At 46.8% G+C, this 18,986-nt stretch overlaps 1 protein-coding gene across 1 annotated transcript; it reads left to right on the forward strand.

Annotated features, from left to right (window-relative positions):
* Positions 1-340: 340 nt before the first annotated feature.
* metrnla (meteorin like, glial cell differentiation regulator a) lies at positions 341-9,779 on the forward strand. The gene is made up of 4 exons (XM_076266517.1): positions 341-715; positions 3,953-4,335; positions 8,363-8,422; positions 8,775-9,779. The coding sequence occupies exons 1-4, from the start codon at positions 618-620 to the stop codon at positions 9,086-9,088; spliced, it is 855 nt and encodes a 284-aa protein (XP_076122632.1). The 5' UTR covers positions 341-617; the 3' UTR covers positions 9,089-9,779.
* Positions 9,780-18,986: the final 9,207 nt, after the last annotated feature.

An 18,986-nucleotide genomic window follows, 5' to 3' on the forward strand; every position in this document is an offset into this window, starting at 1 on the left:
CCTGAATGAGTTGATGAGTTAATCATACAAAAATATATAAAAAATAAAATTGAAAGTATTATTTGATAAAAGTTAGATCTAGGACTGTTTAAAGTTTCAGATACAAAATTGAAGCAAATTGTAGCCTAAGCCAGGGATAAAATAACCACAGATGCAACAGATTTCAAACTTGTGTCTTCAGCTGTCTTGCTTCTATATAGGGAAAGTGAAAGCCAGAGTGGTCGAATAGTAGGAGTGACCAATCCTGTGCCCTCTCGTTTAACCTCAAAGCCAGTCTCAAACACTTCGAAATGTGGTTGTGCGCAAGCGTGCTTTGTCCGTCAGCTGAGCCTGTGACGTTGGGTGGAATCTGAGTAGTCGAGAAGATAGGCTACTCACTGCGCTTTTGAGGAACGCAAACTCAGAAGTGCCATCGTAGGTGAACGGACATAATGTGAAGTAACTCTAGATATTTTTAAAACGGTTTACCGAAAACTAATAGCCTACAGTTTAGGTCTTCGTTACTTTTATGTGTATACGGAAACACAATGTAGGTGAAGTTGCGGAAACGGATTATTTTTTACCTGAGTTCCAAGTGACCTACTATCGAATTGGGGAGGAAAGACGGTGGGACAAACATGCTCTCACCGTTTTTGGCGTTTTTACTATCTGCTCTGATTTTATGTCGGATAGCAGTCTCTCAATATTCCAGTGACCAGTGTAGTTGGAGAGGAAGGTAAGTTACAGTTTACATTTGTTTAGACGACTGTTCTTCTACGGACTGTCAGATACACTGCTTAACTTTAACAGAGAGGTAGCATTCACGGTTTATCAGGCTGTAGCCTAGTCGTAACTTTTTCACAGTTGCCTGCCTTTTGTGAAGAATAAAAGGCAATACCATTTGCAAATAAATATGCTTAATAATCGCTCAAGATCTTTTCTGCCCTTAGAGGAGATCACGTAATATTGCTCCATGATTTATTGAAACTACACTGACGTTGCTGTGTCCGGTTGTCCTCCCGAGTGAAAATGCATTTTTTTCTGGCAAGAGTGGCATCTAAGAACCATTCAGTTCGAGCAAACGTGCAGTCTAGTCCTGAAATAAATGAAGAATGCTGGAAAATTACGTTGATCAAACACATTGCATTTGTATTTTATATTTGTATTTTGATTTGAAGCCTATGAATGTGCAACATGCGTTGGTTGTGTGCACGTAATGAATGAGTAGCCTAATTTTAAGCTATTCATTTAATTTCGTACAGGTTGCTTGTGGACTAAGTAGGCTATTACATGCCTGAACCCACGGAAAATGCTCCCCAACAAATACATCCCTGTGAAATGTAGGCCTACTTAGTTATCACTTGTGGTAAGTTGACTTGCTCTTCGGCAAGGCAGACGGTAGGCCTAACAGCAAGTCCATTTGCAAAGAACCGCAAGGTAAAATAATTGACCTTGGCCAGTGAAACTCTCAGTGCAAGCTTGGCCTGTTGTGAAACTATTGAAAGTGCTTAGTTTCTGCCAAAATGTAGAAGCGGTTCTCCGCAAAGTATCGAATTCACCCTCGCTCTATCATAAATCTGGGCTGGCACTGATTAGGGAGCGAACCAACTAAGTAAACTTTGGCAAGAGATAAAGTATCAGTCTTTTTCAGACGTAGCCTACATCTTTGCTCACTACGTTAAATATTCTCTAAGATTCGAACTATGTTAGAACTAGACTACATTTAATTAGTATGAGGCTCAAAGAAATGTTGTTTGGCATTTTCTTATGATTATTTTGCTCATATTGAAAACCCATGACAGTCAGATCCATAAAAAGATCCACAAAAGTAGCGTAGTAGACCCAATACAATCTAAAATAAAATCTAAACAGGCCTATGTATTGTGTAGAAAACACTGGACATTGGTATCCTAATTGCTATTCAAATGCCAAATTATGTATGAATCAACTCTCAAATACAGCTGTTGTACTTTTGACAAAGGTCACATATTTATTTTAAAATCTAACCTGTTCTGAAATGACAGTTTCAATAGAGGTATTAAAAATGGCCTACTACCTAGAAAAAGCTTATGATGATGAGCTTTCACCCCAGGGCCATAGAGAGCATGATGTGTTGAAAGGCTGAACCGATGATCTGTTGTTAATTAGCAGCCAGGCCCCCCTGTTACTGCAATGCAAAAAAAAAATGTATTTAAAAAGAAACATAATTAGAGACGTGTTGGCAAGAGGCCTGTCGTGCGGCTCGGCAGCACATGTCCCGCTTTAGAAGGCCAGTGCAAGATTTAAGAGTCCGCCACGCTGCCCTCTCCCGCCGCCTGGAGCCATTTCCAGTTTGAAGTTGGGGCGTCCCTTCTGTGGAGCAGCCCTAACCGCCGGGGTTGTGGGTGGCAATGGGAGGCAGATGGCTGATTTTGGGCCTTGCCCCCCCCCCCCCCGCCTAAAACTGGGTGGGTGGGGTACAAAAATGAAATAAATGAAAGCCCCAGATGATGTGCAGTTTGGTAGAGGGCAAGCTGAGGGTCTTTTGTGCCGGCCGTGCCCAGAGACAGAAGTGCTGCCCGGCCTGAGCGCTTCCACTTCCCCCCCATCTTTTTTTTTTCTTCCTCCTCTTGGTCTGAAAAGAGCTGTTGCGAGGTGCACTGCGTGACCTGCATTTGCACTTGCCTGCCGCTGGCTCCCGGCTACTGTTTCTGCACCACGCCAGAGCCGAGCCGGAGCCGGGCCACACCGCGCCGTGCGTCCCTGGATCACTGACTTCTGTTTCAAATAGCTTCTCCAAGGCTTTGTGCCAGGCCGTGCCTTTGCCAAAGTGACGAAAGAAGAACACGGCACCAACAAAGAGAGAGAGAAAAAGAGGGATTGGGACAGTGAAAGAAAGAAGGGCAGAGGCAAAGAGAGAGAGAGAGAGAGGGAAAGCGAGAGAGAGTCTGTGGAGATCCATGGAGTTGGGCCTGCACGTGATCGGTCATGCAGGCGGTCTTGCGCGTGGGCCTCAACACCTTGCGTGAAACAATATTAACTGCATTTTTTCTTCTCTATTCTGCCCTCAGAGAAAGCCTTCTCCTTGGCATTAGGTTCAGCTTGGAGTCAGTTCAGGCGCAAACTGCTCTTAACAATTACGTTAAAGCTCAAAGCCTCCTTTGAAGCAGAGTCTTTTCTCCCTAGGCCAAGTTAAGTGAAACTGACATTTTTTTCCAGTCTCTGTATTTGGGAGAATTTCAGCATTTGAATGCCCGAGCTCCATACAGATCTGATTCGCACTTCTAAGTAGAGAATGTAGTCAGTGGTCAGAGAAGGCATTTAGCAGGGATAGGGCACGTGTGAAAATGTGTCAATGTGTGTTAAACTCCTTGAATTTCCCCTAGGGATCAATAAAGTATATCTATCTATCTAAAAGCTGGAACTTGCCTATGGTCAAGGAGCACCTGTTTGCCCTAAGACTGTGATTCAGGGTTTAAAAGACCATAGCCTACAGTATTCCACAGCTCATGTTAGTGATGTGGATACAACCAACTTCCATCAAAAAGGGGATAGAAATCACTACATCTTAATTAGTAATTAGTAGGATGGTAGCTGTAAAACACAAGTTGAGTGAACCTGGTCTTGTTTGTTTTCCATTTAAAACTGAAACACCATGTTTCATTTAAATCTTTCACAATAAGAATTCAAGGCAACATTAACTTTTGCCTGACTTATTGTGGCCATCATAGGGAGTGTGTGTGTGTGTGTGTGTGTTGGGGGGGGGGGTGGGGGGGTTCGGTGGAAGAGTGCACTTTATTAATTCAGCCATTCAGTCATTGTCAAGCGAGCGAAGCAGTGAAGGCCTCCTTTGTGCTTGAGGGTTGATTGACAGGTTCTAACCACTTCCCCCTTCTCTCTCCTCTTTCTCCAACCCACCAACCCCTTCCCCCCCCCCCCCCCCCCCCCCCCCTCCCCCTCCCCCCACTCCCTTAATGCCACCCTCTGCCCCCAGTGGTCTGACCCATGAAGGCCATGCGCGGGACGTGGAGCAGGTATATCTGCGCTGCTCACAGGGCTCCCTGGAGTGGATCTACCCGACGGGCGCCATCATCGTCAACCTGCGGCCCAACACCATGTCGCCGGCGGCCGCACGCCTCTCCGTCTGCATCAAGCCCTCGGCCGAGTCCAGCGGCACCAACATCTACCTGGACCGGTCGGGCAAGCTGCGCCTGCTGCTGCGGGAGGAGGAACAGGCGGGTGCGCGCGTCCACTGCTTCAGCATCCAGGAGGGCGCCGTGTTCATCGAGGCCGTGCTGCACCAGGACATCAGCCGCCGCATCACTGCCTTCCAGTACGAGCTGGTCGCCGACCTGCCTGGGACCAACTCGCTCACCGGTAGGTCTCCACTTCAGACACCAGTACTGATTAACGTCAGACCGTGTGTGTGTGTGGATCCAGCTTCTAATGCTTGATAACGGATGAGGATGACTCATACTGTTCTGGTCGGTAGTTGCAGTATCGCCCCCATAGACTATTACTCAAAGTGAGAAGGGCACTCATTTGATCCATTTCCTGAACTCTTTTTTTTTTTTTTTTTTTATGGTTGTTTTTTACATTTTCAACAAATCTTGTTTTGCCATACCGTGCAGTGTGCACATATGCGCTTTGTGTTTTTATGAAGACCTCACAAGCACTGACAGTTCTCCCACTTTTGTTGAAGCCGAGGCCCCTGGTTCCCATTTTCCCCAAGTTCGGTGTCCTTATTTTCACTCCAAACGGACCTGCTGTTTCTCCGAATGTGCTTTGTTTTGAGACCGAATCAGAAAGGTCAGATCAACCCCACCCCCCCCTCCCTGATGACGTATAAGCTCAGCTCATGCCGAGTCACCCCCGGAGAGCCTGGACACTGAGCACCCCCCCCCCCCCAGTGGCCTGCACTGCATGGAGGCTCCCAGTCAAACACGTTGCCTCACTCGCAAAAACATCATTTTTCTGTTTTCATGCTGTGCACCTGCCAAAATCTCATGGCCTCAAGCAGTGCAGATACGTGCATGTGTGTTCTTGTTTTTTTTTCTGCCTTTCTCACTTTTTTTTTCATTTCCCCAAAACGCGGAGCAACCCATCTTCCCACATCTGCTTTTTTCATTCCACCCTTTATTTACTGTTCTTTAAGAGCTCACATATCCCTCTCTGGCCCATGGACGCTGGCTCACGGTGCAAACCCTGGCTTCTACACAGCAGACGGGCTGTGTGGTGTAAAGTGAAGAGCTGGTGAGGATAAGGGGGTGAGGGCTTAGGGAGACCATGAGGGCTGTTCTGGAGTCGTGTGGACCCGGTGGCTTTGTGGTTTGTAGACCTGTAGTTGAATCCAGTGGGTCTTGTCACGCCTGTCCTTGGCAAGCCTCCTCAGGTCTGTGTCTCATTTGCTGGCAGGCCTACAGACAGAGACGTGATGGCTAGGATCAGTAAGATGACCTCTCTCGCTTGCTCTCTCTCTCTCTCTCTCTCGCTCTTGTTCTCTCTCTCACTCCCTCTCTCTCTCCCTCTCTCGCTCTTTCTTTCTCTCTCGCTCACTCTCTCTCTCTCGCTCCATTTTCCAACTTCTCTGCCTTGGACCCACTTTGCTGGGATAGACTTGCCCTCCCATCACCAAGGAATGTGTCAGAGGCCAGATGTGGAGAGGATATACTATCCTCCTCTCTTTCTACCCCTCCACTCTCCCTCCGCTCTTTTGCGCTCCGCTACTCCCCTCTGCCCCCACCTCCCGTCTCAACCGTCTCTCCGTCTCTGTCTTGGCCTCTTTCTTCCTCTCACTCACTCCCGTCCTCCTCTTTCCTCTCTCATCTTTCTCTTTCTTTTTCTCCTTCCCCCTTCCTTTCCTTTCCTCTCTTGTTCTCTCGTTCTCTCGTTCTCTCCTCCCTCCTCCCTCTCTGATGCCATGCCATAGCCATTATGTTGTGAGTTTTTGACTCCATTAGTGGGGAATGCATCTGGGCCCAGATGTTGGGAGGGGACGAGACAGTTCCCCCTCCCCACCCCTCCGCCCCACGCTCCACCTCTCTCCCCTCGCACCTCTGAAGTGGTCAGGCCTGCGGCCTGCGCTGCGTTAATGTGGGGCCGGCGCGGGCTGCTGAATCAGATGCCAGCCCATTCCTGTGGTCCCCCCGTTCCCCAACCCCACTCCCTCTTGTCATGTCCCACTGACATGTGAGCCGGGCGCAGCTATGAACCAAAAAGGACGAAAGAGAAAAAGGGAGACAAACAAAAAAAACCAAAAACATCTTAAGGAGGCCTTCATAGCCTGGGTTTGATGTTCTTACCGTGGAGGGCAATGTCTGCCCAGGCCGCCTGAAGGAACCAGGGGTGCCGCTTTGAGGTGTTTGGAGACGGGCGTCTCATCTGGTCATGGAATGGCGGCTCGGTTTCGGCCGTAGCTGAGCGCTGTGGATGGGTGACCTTTGACCCCGGTGGTGTTGCACTGGTTGTGTATGTGGCAACAGCAGCTGACCTAAGGCCTGCTCTCCCCACCACACACACACACACACACACACACACACACACAAACACACCACACCACTCACACACCCCAACACAGCTCTTGGGAAATGAAACGATGGTTGGCCCAAACCAAGTTTGTGTTCGGGGTTGCGCCATGTTTGTTTTTCCGTTATTATTTTTGCTCTTTTGCAATCTTGATGGTTTTCTCATGAAAATTCTTTTGAGTATGAGTGTTATCTAGCTCAGCAGCTCAGCAGGACAAAGTGGCATCAGAGAACAAACGTTGTGGCTACTCAAAAAAAGAAAAGAAAAGAAAGCCTTTAACCGACTGCTTTTAATAAAAAAAAATTATGCATCATTGCCGTTTGGTTGGTCATTGGGGTGGATTTTTGTTTCTCTAGCTGGGGCTAGGGCACTGACCACCTGAACCAACACAGCAGAGGGTGGAGGGGGGTCAAGAAGGGGTTTGGGGTGTGGTGGATCAGCCCATTTGTCGGGGATTACTGCCTTCTCTTCCCTCTCAGTCTTCTGCTGATTCTGCAACACCCAGCCCACCCAACAACCCCACCCCACTCCACCCAACCCCACCCCACTGCTCCCCATACCTCCACACCTGCCCCAGGGGGCAGTTTTGCAGCTGAGGAAAACCGCACCAGCGCTAATAAACCCCTGTCTGTGAGCCACCTGAGTCAACTCATCACAGGGCGGACATGAAGGGGCTCATTTAGAGTGCTACCCCCCCTCCCACACACACACACACAGGCTCGCTAACACTGCTGGATCAAGAGAGAATTGGGGTTGGGGGAATTATAAATAGTCTATGCTGGGCTGTTCAGTTTTCCTACCACCACTAACCTACACACACACACACACACACACACACACACACACACACACACACGCCAAAAAGCATAGGGGTGGAAGCCAGAGGTTAGTTTTGCTGTGTGAAAGTATTGCTGTCGAGATCTGGGCAAGCTCAAGATCAAGTAGTGGTGGACTTCCTCTAAACAAAGCTTTTCTCTTTCTTTTTCTCACTGTCTCTCTCTCTCATTGGTCAGATAGCGGGCCCTCAGTCCAGGGCTGCGTCATCAGAGAGTGGCTCGTGCTACTGGTCCCATTGGGACTCTGTGCAGAGTGTGCTAGTCACAGTGCCGGGGTCTTGTGTCCGTACCCCCCCCCCCCCCCAGCTGGTTCTCATTTGAGTTTGTGTGTGTGTGTCGGAGTTTGAATGAATGACTGTGTGTTTGTGTGTGTATGTGTTTAAACTCTTAAAACTGTTTGTGTGTGTGATTTGTTCGATGTTTGTGTGTGTGTAAAAGTTTTTTTTGGTGTGTGTGTGTGTGTTATACTCTGTTTTGTTTGTGTTTGTGTGAGTGTGAGGAGTTCCTTCTCTGAAAGGTGTCCCCTGGGGCTGGCCAGTGGCCCTCAGCCTGTGTGTGTGTGTGTGTGTGTGTGTGTGTGTGTGTGTGTGTGTGTGTGTGTGTGTGTGTGTGTGTGTGTGTGTTTAACGAGCGGCTGTGTGCTGCAGGCCTCCACTGCTGGGTTTCTGTGTTTAACTGGAAGCCAGTGGGTCATGACGGCCGGGTCTGCCTCTGCAGTGTAAATAAATAACCACACGCCAGAGAAATTAATTACCACCGCTCGGGTTGGTGTGTGTGTGTGTGTGTGCGTGTGTGTGTGTGTGTGTGTGTGTGTGGAGGCACACGTGGCTGTCTTCTGTGTGCATTTTAAGAGGTAGTGGATGCTTGAAGGGGTCACAAGCTCACATTGACTTCCATCATTTGTTTTCTAATGAGAAGAGTTAGCTGCCTCAGATATGCTGGAGGAGGTGTGGGGTGGGGGGTTCCTGTTGCTGATGACTTTAGCAATGTGTTTTCCAGCAGTGAAATTACCCGACTAATTGCCCCCTGCTCTCTCTCCACAGCCCCCTGCCAGCCGTGCAGTGACACGGAGGTACTCCTGGCCGTCTGCACCAGCGACTTCGGTAAGGCCTAGACACAGTCCACACACACGCTCACTCACACACACACACACACACACCTGGTGGTTTGTTGGTTTTGCTAAATCACCAGGTGATGAGAGAAACTCGGCTGTTGATCAGCTTAGCTCTTCTCTTCTCTACAATCTTCTTCTCCTCCCTTCTCTCCTCCCTTTCAGTTCAAGGTTGCTTCATCAGCATGACTCATGCTATGTTGCCAAAGTTACAGTGCAATAACACAATACAAACAGTGATAACAAAATCGCAGTAATGGACACAATTCAAACATTGAAATTAAACCATCTCTCTCTCTCTCCCACCCTCTCTCCCTCTCTCCCTCCCTCTCTCCCTCTCCCAGTGGCCCAGGGCAGCATTGTGAGCGTGGAGCAGGAGGAGGAGCGGTCCTCAGTCACTGTGTCTCTGAGCCGGCTGCTCCGGCAGAAGACGCGGGTGTTTGTGTCGGGGGGCGGGCGGGCCAAGCGCTGGACTGGCCTTGTGAAGATGCCCCATCAGTGTGGCGTGAGGCCTGGCGAGGGCGACTTCCTCTTTACAGGCACGGTGCGCTTCGGCGAGGCGTGGCTCGGCTGCGTGCCGCGCTACAAGGACTTCCTGACGGCGTACCGGGAGGCGCAGAGACTGGGGACCAACCCGTGCCACGTGGACACGGACTGAGACCGCAGAGCACACCCATCGCGACCCCGCGACCCCAACCCCAGACCCCTACTCGCACGTCTCAGGCCCCTGAGAGCTCAAAGCTGGGGGCTTCTCCTGGAAGACTTGGGTTGGGGGGGAGGGACCCACTCCCCCTACAGACAGCCCAGGCGGCCTCTCCAGTGCACTGAGGACCGTGTGGAGCGCTGAGGAGAGACAGACTCAAGTGCCCCCAGTAGCCTCCTCAGATGCTGGCTCAAGGCTTAGCACGGCAGAGGCTACGGCTTTTAAATGTGACGAGATGTCGGACTTCTTGCAAAGCCATCCACTGTGGAAATGCCTTTGCTTTTTTTTTTAAAAGAAAAAGAAAAAGTGGAAACAGTCATTCTCTCATTGATCGCACTTCCACAGCTAAATGTGAGAAGAGAATGTAGCAGACTCTGTAAAAAGTGTAAAAAAGAAGTAAAAATGTGAAAGAGCATTGTGAAATGGAGAGTTCCAAATGCTTTGTAAAAAGCTTCTATGTACAGTTTTTTTTGGTTGTTTTTTTGCTGTTTGTTTCTTATGACAGAAATGTATGGAGTTGATGCCTTTTTTTAAAACTTTTTTTAAGAAAGGAAAAAGTTGTGAAGTGCAATTTCAGTCTGTATTATTCCTCAGGCTGTTAAATTGTAACGGTTACCTGATTAAAAAAAACAAAACCTTTTTGGAAGTCTGTGTGCCTGATGTTGTCATTATCACTCTAACCATCACCACAAGCATGAATCTGCATGAAGTGTAAAAATATATCCTTTTGCAATTTCCTTTCAAACCACGCATTTCCTGACAATTTTAGAGAAGTGCTTGATAAGTGATGGTGCTTTTAAGCAGAATTTTTTTTTTTTTGTTCTCAGAAGCTTGGTAGTGCTGATGAACCTTCAACATTAGTCACAGCCTCAGTGATTGGCAGGAGACAGTTAGGAAAGCCTAGGCAGCTGGTTTCAATGTTCTCCTGTTGAAGTTTGCCTTCCCCTGAATGTTCACTCGGACATTTGTTTCTCTAGGCTGTCACTGCAAATTAGATGAAATTGCTCTCAAAACAGAGGCATTTCCATCCGCTCTGAGAGAACCAGGCATAAGTCATTTGGCTTCTAATAATAACACTATCACTTTGAAATATCATTATCCATACACCATGCCAGACTCATCTTGATTGGATTGTAGGCCAAAATAAACTGACAATAATTCTTGTGCTTTTTAAAAGAACACAATTACATTAATCCATTTGTTTGATGTAAAACATAGGCTATCTATCTGTTTTTGGCAAATATTAATCATCCCACTAACTTCACCCTGGCCTTGAGCAGATGACCACCGTGATGACCAGTCCGCTTTGTTCATTATGCCACTGGTTCATGAAATATATATATATCTCTACTTTAGGGATAATCTGTTGTTGGATGGATACCGAACTGAACGGATTCCTCTGCACCGGTTCCTATGGTGCGCGGGGAAGTGATCTGTCAAGGTCACGCTCAAAGGGCTCTTTGTTTCAACGTGAGCCTAGTGGGAGTGCAGGCAGGGTGTGCTGAGGGAGAAGAGACCCGGGAGCACGCTCAATGGGGCTCTGTGATGCAGCACAAAATGGACGACTGTGCACTTCACCTCTGTGATTTTAATGGCCAGGGAACCTCTTGTCTCAAGGTTAAAACAAAACACAAAAAAGCCCAGATAAAGTCTGTATAAATTGGCTGTAGAGGATGTCTGTGCCCAGTGCAGCCCTGTCCTCAAGCCTTTGGGTTTAGAAAACTCCCTAGTATTTCCCCTGGCTGCATGCACAATTTTCACTAGACGGAAACGTCCCCGTAAATGTCTTCCAATAAGCCGACGCGCAGACTGACGATTACTTTTCCAGACCGACCTGCGAGCTCAATTTTGAGAGTTTGAATTCCAGCTGAAAGCCAGTAGCCCCGGAATCACTCAGTGGGAAATGCAAACAAAGTTCCTATGGCAACACTGCGGCGCAGCAAACCCTCTCTCTTGGGGCGCTCTACGGCGGAGAAAAAAAATCCCCAGAGAAGGGGGGAGACATGGAACGTGGCGACGGGGCCGAGCTCTCCATCTCCACCGAATCGGGCCTCAAAACCACTGTCTGAATAAGGCCTCCAGAACAGCCAAAGCCCTGTTGTCTGGAGGTGAAGAAAGAAAGAAACAGCTGCTGGGACGCATCTGAAGGTCTCCCAGCTGGTGGAGAAAAGTGCGTCTTAGTGCATTTTTACGTCCTCCTGTTTCACCGCTTGAATTCATTTGAGGAGCTCTCTATCCGTTTTTATTTACCTTTCCCGAGTAAATGTATTCCAAAAAAAGACAGCATGGCTGAGACTATTTAGGCAGAGATCACAATATATTTTTGGAGAGTGGTCTACTATTGGCACAGTAGGAAACGGGAGTGGACAGACATTCCCCCGTTTCATCACGGTCCGCATAATGGGATGCAGTTCTCTTGAACACACACGACCGACAAGGTATCAGATGGAAACCTAAACATCATTTGCTAATTCATCATTCCTCCCTTGACCCAAAAGAGTGCACTGGGGGCAAAACCCGGCCTGAGGCAGAAAACGCTCCTCAGCCTTGGAGCAGAGAGGGGGAGAGAGAGGGAGAGAGAGGTGGAGAGGACTGGAGAAGAATAATAAGGACATGGTAGAGAAGAGAGGAGGAGAGGAGGGGGGCAGAATAATCATGGAGGAGAAGAGAGGAGGGAACAAGAGAAGTGAGAGGAAAGGAGAGGTGCGACTGAGAGAGATGTACTCGTCCCAGAGGAGGAATAGGACAGGGAGGGATGTGGGGGGACTGTGCCTGTGACATTCTCTCCTGTGGGGAAGCGCAGGAATGAGAGGAATGTGTTGACTTCACACCATTCCCCACCCCCCACAGGCCCCTGGCCTTGATTGGGCCGAAATCAATGGGCCCTCTGTGGTCTTCGCACGTGGCCCCACCCTCCGCACAAACACACCGCCCACAGTCAGGGAGCGCGCGCACACACACACACACACACACACACACACACACACACACACACACACACACACACACACACACACACACACACACACACAAAACCACCACCTCACACATACACACACTCACACAAAAAACCCCACCGCACTCACACACCCACCCCTCTCACACTCCTGTCGCCCACAAGACAGTCTCAGCATAATCAACACCCGCTCTCTTTCTCTCTCTCTCTCTCTCTCTCTCTTTCTCTCTCTCTCCTTCTCTATCTCCCTCACAGTCTTCCTCTTTTGCTCCCTCAGCCCTGCTCGTTTCTGTCCTCCATCTCTCCCTTTCTATCCAGGAAACCTCTCTGGCTCTCTCGCTGTCTTCTCAGTTTCTTTCACACCTGGCTGGGTCTTCTGATATCACACTTCCTGTTTGGTTTATCATTATTATTTCTGAATGTAGTTTATGTCCAATGTGGCATATTACTTTGACTGACATTATATCAGTGACACTGAATGTTCAAACATAGTTAAATAACAAGAGCACATGCAGTAAAGTAAATTGAATCAGAAGATGCAAATAAAAAATAAAAAATAAAGTACAACAAGAAGGGAAAATATCTACTAAAAAACTTAAATTGTTTCTAATGTTCTGTAAAAACATAATGGAAATAACGGGAACATAAGACCTCAGATTACTTCCCGTTATGTGTTCCTGGAGAGCCAAAGATCAGGATAATTATATCATAGTGAATGCTGACTTTTCCAAAACAATGGAAACGGAGGAGGCAGAGGCCAATTCAATGATATTGTTTTAGTCTCGCCTCAATCTGAGTCCAAAAGAAGCTGCTTATCTTTTTAAAAAGACATAAAATTATTCAGTAAGGTTCATGGTTCCAGATCTACTGCTGTCCAAAAAGGGAACTTAATCTGCGTTTCCGCCGACTCCTTATGAGCGGGAGGAATCGTTGTCTGTCCCAGTGGGCACCTGCAGAATATTTTGCCTGAAATAGTCTGAACGTCTGAAATAGATACAACAGATGCAATCAATAGAAAATAAATAAGTCCAGTGGGGGAAATCTGAAATGCAGCCATTTCCACATTTCAATGCCATTAGATCCAGGGAGTTTTACATTTCACTTTAGCTATTAGACTGAAATAAAGAAGTTTCTATTTGAACTATTTTCCCACACAAACAATGTTATTAATTGTCTAATCTTTAATGCTTTAGTCATACCAATTCTCTCATACCTTTTTTTGGGGGGCGGGGGTGTTGCATCATTTGAAATATATGTGATGGGGTCTGGGAAAACCCATCACATGGTGAAATCATAAACCCTTGATTACTGCTCGGTTTCAACCCTCTCTGGTGAACATCTCTGGTTACATCATTTTGAAATATATGTGATGGTGGGATCTGGGAAAACCCATCACATGGTGAAATTTCACCAATTTAGGATTCTGATCCCTTCCCCAAGCAACATCCTGGATACTATACTCGCAAAATCCTGGATGTTGCTTGGATGGTATTAGAATCTTAAGTTTTCCCAGATCCCATCACATTTGTTATGAATATGAAGTACTTTCAGAAATCAAAGTGAAACAAGAATGTGTATTTGTCTTATTTTCATTTGTTTGCCATTTCCATTTTTTACAAAAAATTTATTTTAAGTCATGCCAAGTGTTTACTTTTCATTCTTTCAATCTATCTAACTAAAACTCACTGATGCTGGTGTCTGTGATTTAATTTTAGGTATGGCGACTGTTTTGTCACTGGAGTTATGCACCTTTCCACAGGGGCTTTATTTGTTTCCTTAGTAAATGACTAATTGATTGATTTTAAATTTAAAAATGAATTACATTGATTAATTAAACTGCATTATGGAATCACATTTTAATTACATTGCAGTGGAAATGACTAAAATGTAGCATTCATTCAATTCATTCAGTCTGTCTGAATGTCCTGTTGATGTACAAATTCCTTCCTCTCCAGTGTGGCCTGCATGGGACACCAGGGACCTCCAGGCCACTGATGGAGAAGACAGGTGGAGTTACAAGCATCAATGAGGAGGAAACTCCTGCTGACTCTTCCTCAGTGGAAAGATGGAAGATTGAGAAATACACTTGATCTCACTTTATTGGAGAGCGAGAGAAGCTGAATAATGTCAATTCCATACTGGGTTTGTCCTCAAATAAGAATCTGGTACAAATCAAAGAGACATTAGCAGCAGCAGGCTTTTTGAAATGGGAGTTACAGTAAGTGTCCTGCGTACCCGCTGCAAAGAGTCTGCTGTTTGGCCAAAATGTTTTACCACAAAATTCTTGTCAGTGTGTTTGTGCTGATTGGTGCTGGTATTCATTCCAAACAGGAGGTTTTCGCTGCCCTGAGCTGAGGACAGGTTCCCTTTCCTTCTTTCCTGTTTTTCTTACCCATTTTATGTACTTCCCCTTTGTATGGATATGTGAATCCTACTGATAATGCTGAACAATTCACCAAAGATAAATCAATCAGCATAATTTGTGGTGCTTTGTGTGAAAAATCTTGCAAATGTAAAATATCAAAACGAACATACAATATGTTCATATACGTGTCATATTGTTCAACAGGTTCCAGCAATCTAATAATCCAAAGTCAAATGTTCATTTAGACCAAACAACATGAGTCGTTCATATGGCATATGAAAGGCATATGTCTTCATGGTCGCCATAAAATAATGCTTTTACATAATACATTTATTTTAGTCCATAGAAATACAACCTTTAAAAAAGAGTACGAGCAAGAGTATGGTGTAGCAGGCCATTTCTTTTTGCTTGTAATTCAGCCCACAGCAGTTCACACTGACTTGAGTGTAGAGAAATACTTGGTTTCTGCAGACAGCCGGGAACACTCCTCGCGTCCTCATGGGGCCTGCCACCTCATGCCTACCGCCACCCCACCCCAACCCTGGCCCCGCTTCCCCCAGTTCTGACAAGAGGAGGATGTCAAACAAACACACTGCCAATAGCACTTTTATTTACTCACACCCCCCCCCCCACCCCGGCTTTCATTCACAAGAATTGGCAATGCCATTTCAGCCGTGCCATAGAAACAGTGGACCGTGTCACCAGGGCGACTACTTTCTCATGATGTCATGCATTCATTAGTTGCGGACAATGAAATGTGCTCTGTGCTGCCCTGGCTTCGTATAAACCCTCTCTAAGATAATGTCAATCTCACACACACACACACACACACACAAAACACAACACAGAACTTCAACCTGACATTACAGAGACAGCAAGACTAGCTCGTTTGTTTAGAGAGGTTTTCTATCCCCTTGACTTCTACTTATGGCCTCTTTCTCCTTTAAACCAGTCCGAGGCTTTATCTGTGGACGCTGCAAACGCTGTGACCCCCACAGTCTCAACACTGGCGTGGCAGGCGACCTTGGCTCCCTCCCCAGGCCTCTCCCACATGAACATACCACAGACACCGATACCCATGGAGATCTCTTGGCAGTGTGGTGTGTAGACACACTATCCATCACTGATTCTCATTGGATGAACACAAGATTTTTATCTTGTTTGTTGGAGAAAGAAAGGAACACCACGTGGGGGAGGGGTGAGTTTGTTTTGGAGTGAAACTTTAATCCTCACCCGAGTATGGAAAACACACAGATCGGTTAGATACAGACTCGCCCGATCAATACTTGACAGCCCCCAGAAATCAAAACAGTTTGGACTTCCTGTCTCCTGACCGAGAGTGGACATGCAAATATGTGCATATGTGGAGTGGAGTCATAACCTCCTCGTCACCCCTTGTTAAGGGGCACCCTCCCCGTGCCCTGCACTTTTCCGCGCCCCTTTGTGCCATAGTCAGGGTCAGGGCACGTCCTCTCCAGACTCAGATGATGCCCACTGTCCACTCATCAGACTCTCGCTGACCTGACCCCCCCCCCCCCCGGCCACAGTGTCTTCGGGACTAAATGGATCGCGTATAAATTTAGCCATCAACATTAGGGGCAGACAGGGTCAGCCCATCAGCATTTGAAGGAAACGCGCATCGGGGGCCATTGTGCGGGTTCGACAATGCCCATCAGCCGTGGCAGGAAACAGGGGGCTGACAGATTGTGTGATTCATGGCATGATGGATGACTCACTCAAGAGGGCACAATGGGCAGCTGATGGATAGGTAGGAAGCGAGGAGAGCAAGGGCACTCTGGCCTTTTCACGCCACAGCGGATGTGGCTTGTTTGTTTGTGAGAGAGACACAGTGAGAGTGATGGATGGATCGAGGGGTGGGGTGAGACGAGGACGAGGACGCAGGAGACCAGGAACACCCTGAGAGCACAATCCTGTCTCCTTGATAAGCGTAGAATAAATTCTCCTCATGTTATGTCTTCAACATTTCTTTAAAGATTGAACCCTTGGTGAATGTTGATGGTTGAAAGCTCTGTGTCTGTTGACATTGAGAGTATTGGATTCAGAATTTATGATTTTTATATTCACAAGTGCTTTATGTCCTGATGTTTCTGTTATTTGTTCTTCCACATAATGAGATGGCTGTTGTAATTTCATTCTGTTCCTGTACTGTCCCTGAGTATATCTGTGTGTGACTATGTATTTAGATAAGCGGGAATATTATGACTTTACAGTATTTCACTGTCCTGCATGGCTGTGTCAGTAGCTATCTGCTCCGGATTGCCAGGTTGCCACTAATCAGAGTCTGATTCAGTGTAGTCCATGTGAGATGGGATAACCAATGCCATCTCTCGTCAGCCCGTTAGGTAAAGGATACTTAAACCCTAACTATTTCCTTGTCTAGTTAGAGCAGCTGATGGATGTTTAGGTGAAGTCATGCTGTCTCTCCCTTGATGCACATCAAATAAAACTCTGTTCCTGAATTTTTCCTACAATTGGTCTGACTGGGTCTTCATTCATCTGTGTTATCAAAATTACCATAAGCATAAACACACAGGAAAACAAGCAGGATGACATTGGCATTGACTATGACTATTGACTACTGAACTGAGAAGTCAGAATTTTTTTTAACTCTGCAGCTTTGGCAAATTGTGGTCCAAAAGCAAAAGCTATGTGAACATGTGTATTCCAGAAATGGTTTACTTTCTGAATGTGTCTCTTGGCAGGGGCACACCATGCCACTGTTATGGAAAGCAAGAGTGCAATTCATTTTTGAATAGTGGCTATGAAGAACAAGCTTTTTCCCCCCATCATGCAGATCATTTGAAATTTTAAAAAGAGCCATGCTCTGCACAAATGCCAGTCAGGCTATCCACACAGTGGCTCTTAATCCCAAATACTGAGACTCATTCATTCAAACTTCATGCTGAATCAGCATGTGTCATGCCTTCAGTGAAGACTGCTCTCTCCTACTGCCACACTACCATAATGACCAGCACTGTGGAATGACTGCGTGGTAAACACCATTGTAAACACCATTACCTAAAGGACCTCTTTCTGAAGGCCGCTGCGAATGAGAAAACAAAGCCACCCTCTTTCTCAGGAAGCCGATCTCTCGCTGAGTCAACTCCTTGTCCAAGAGCGCAAATCATTCTGCTGGCAGCCACACACACTTGGCCAATGACACGCGCATTCCCCGCTGGCTTCATCACCTGATCAGCACAGCAGACCACCTGACCCGGGCTCCATTTTATTGGAGCAAAAAAAGCTACAAAAAGAAAAACTTCACTCCAAGACTTATGTGTCTGGCACTTGCAAAGAAAACAGAGAGAAAACGAGTGCTAGGTCACGACTGGCCCGAGAGAGAGAAGCTGAGGAGAAGGTCACCTTAGTCCAGAAGCTACGCATGAAGGATAATTACAGCACAACTCGATGGTAAATTTAGCAAAAAGGAACTAGACATTTTATTCTGCATGAAATTTGCATCATCACTGAAAATGTTATCTTGCCTTGTTTCCCTTGGCTTGCCTGCGCCTCGTAATAATTTCAACGTACGGCTCCCTTCACCAGGAATCAAATTCCCCAAGCAAGCATGTCTGACAAAAACATCAAAGAGCCTGAGGTTGAGTCCCTTTTTTTGATGTTTTTAAATAACCAGCATAACCCCAGATGACATTGGCTACTCACATGCAGAGCTTTAATCCCCATCCTCAAAAACAGAACAAAAAAAAGGAACTCCAGAACAAAGGCGGTGGCTATGCTCCACTGCTACTCCAAACCAAAATAGCCATGGTCACACACACAGTATTAATGTAGTGGGGAGTGATTGATATGCTGTGGGTTAGACATGCTTCTTTAGCAGCTACAGTAAAAACATCGGACGGGCGAGAAATTCAACCCAGCGTCCCAAAGATCTAATACAGGATGGTAAGGGGAATTCTGAGAGTCCTGGTACTGGGCCCCTTCTGTTTTAGGCCATACCTCACTAATATAAAAATATGCAGACAACAGCATCCAGTTTGGATTTGTTTTAAATCCATGCAACCAATGGATCACATTTCAGCTACTTAGCTTATAGTCAGTTGATTACAACTGAGCAGGGGACATGCAGAGTGAATGCGGTCAAATCATTACGGTCAGAGAGGCCAGGGAACACACGACGTGAACACAAGTGTGTGTGACAGCTGAATCGTCAGCTGGGGTGGGTGGGAGGAAGAATGGCTGAGCACAGGGAAAGTGAGGACAACACACAGACACACACTCTCTCTCTTTCTCTCTCTCTTAAACACACACACTCTCACTCTCTTAAACACACCCACACACACACACATTCTCTTAAACACACACACACACACACACACACACACACACACACACACACTCACTCTCTCTCTCTTACACAGACAAACACACTCTCTCTCTTTCTCCAGGGCATGTCTACACTTGTGTTGGGGTGGAGAACAGTTGTACAGTTGGTCTGTTAACGCTGACCCTTGACCCCTGGAGTTGGTCCCGGTCGGCTCAGCCCCGTGGCT

Source organism: Alosa pseudoharengus, unplaced genomic scaffold (genome assembly GCF_046254945.1).
Source record: "Alosa pseudoharengus isolate Yale_2024_CS ecotype anadromous, Long Island Sound unplaced genomic scaffold, YU_APseudo_1.1 YU_APseudo_1.1_scf_4, whole genome shotgun sequence".
NCBI lineage: Eukaryota > Metazoa > Chordata > Actinopteri > Clupeiformes > Clupeidae > Alosa > Alosa pseudoharengus.

What these genes read in the sequence shown, in the direction of transcription:
- metrnla (XM_076266517.1), top strand. Translation starts at nt 618, where the DNA reads ATGCTCTCACCGTTTTTGGCGTTTTTACTATCTGCTCTGATTTTATGT. An exon ending in TGGGACCAACTCGCTCACCG is followed by an intron (nt 4,336 to 8,362) that starts GTAGGTCTCCAC and finishes CTCTCTCCACAG; the next exon opens with CCCCCTGCCAGCCGTGCAGT. An exon ending in CGTCTGCACCAGCGACTTCG is followed by an intron (nt 8,423 to 8,774) that starts GTAAGGCCTAGA and finishes TCCCTCTCCCAG; the next exon opens with TGGCCCAGGGCAGCATTGTG.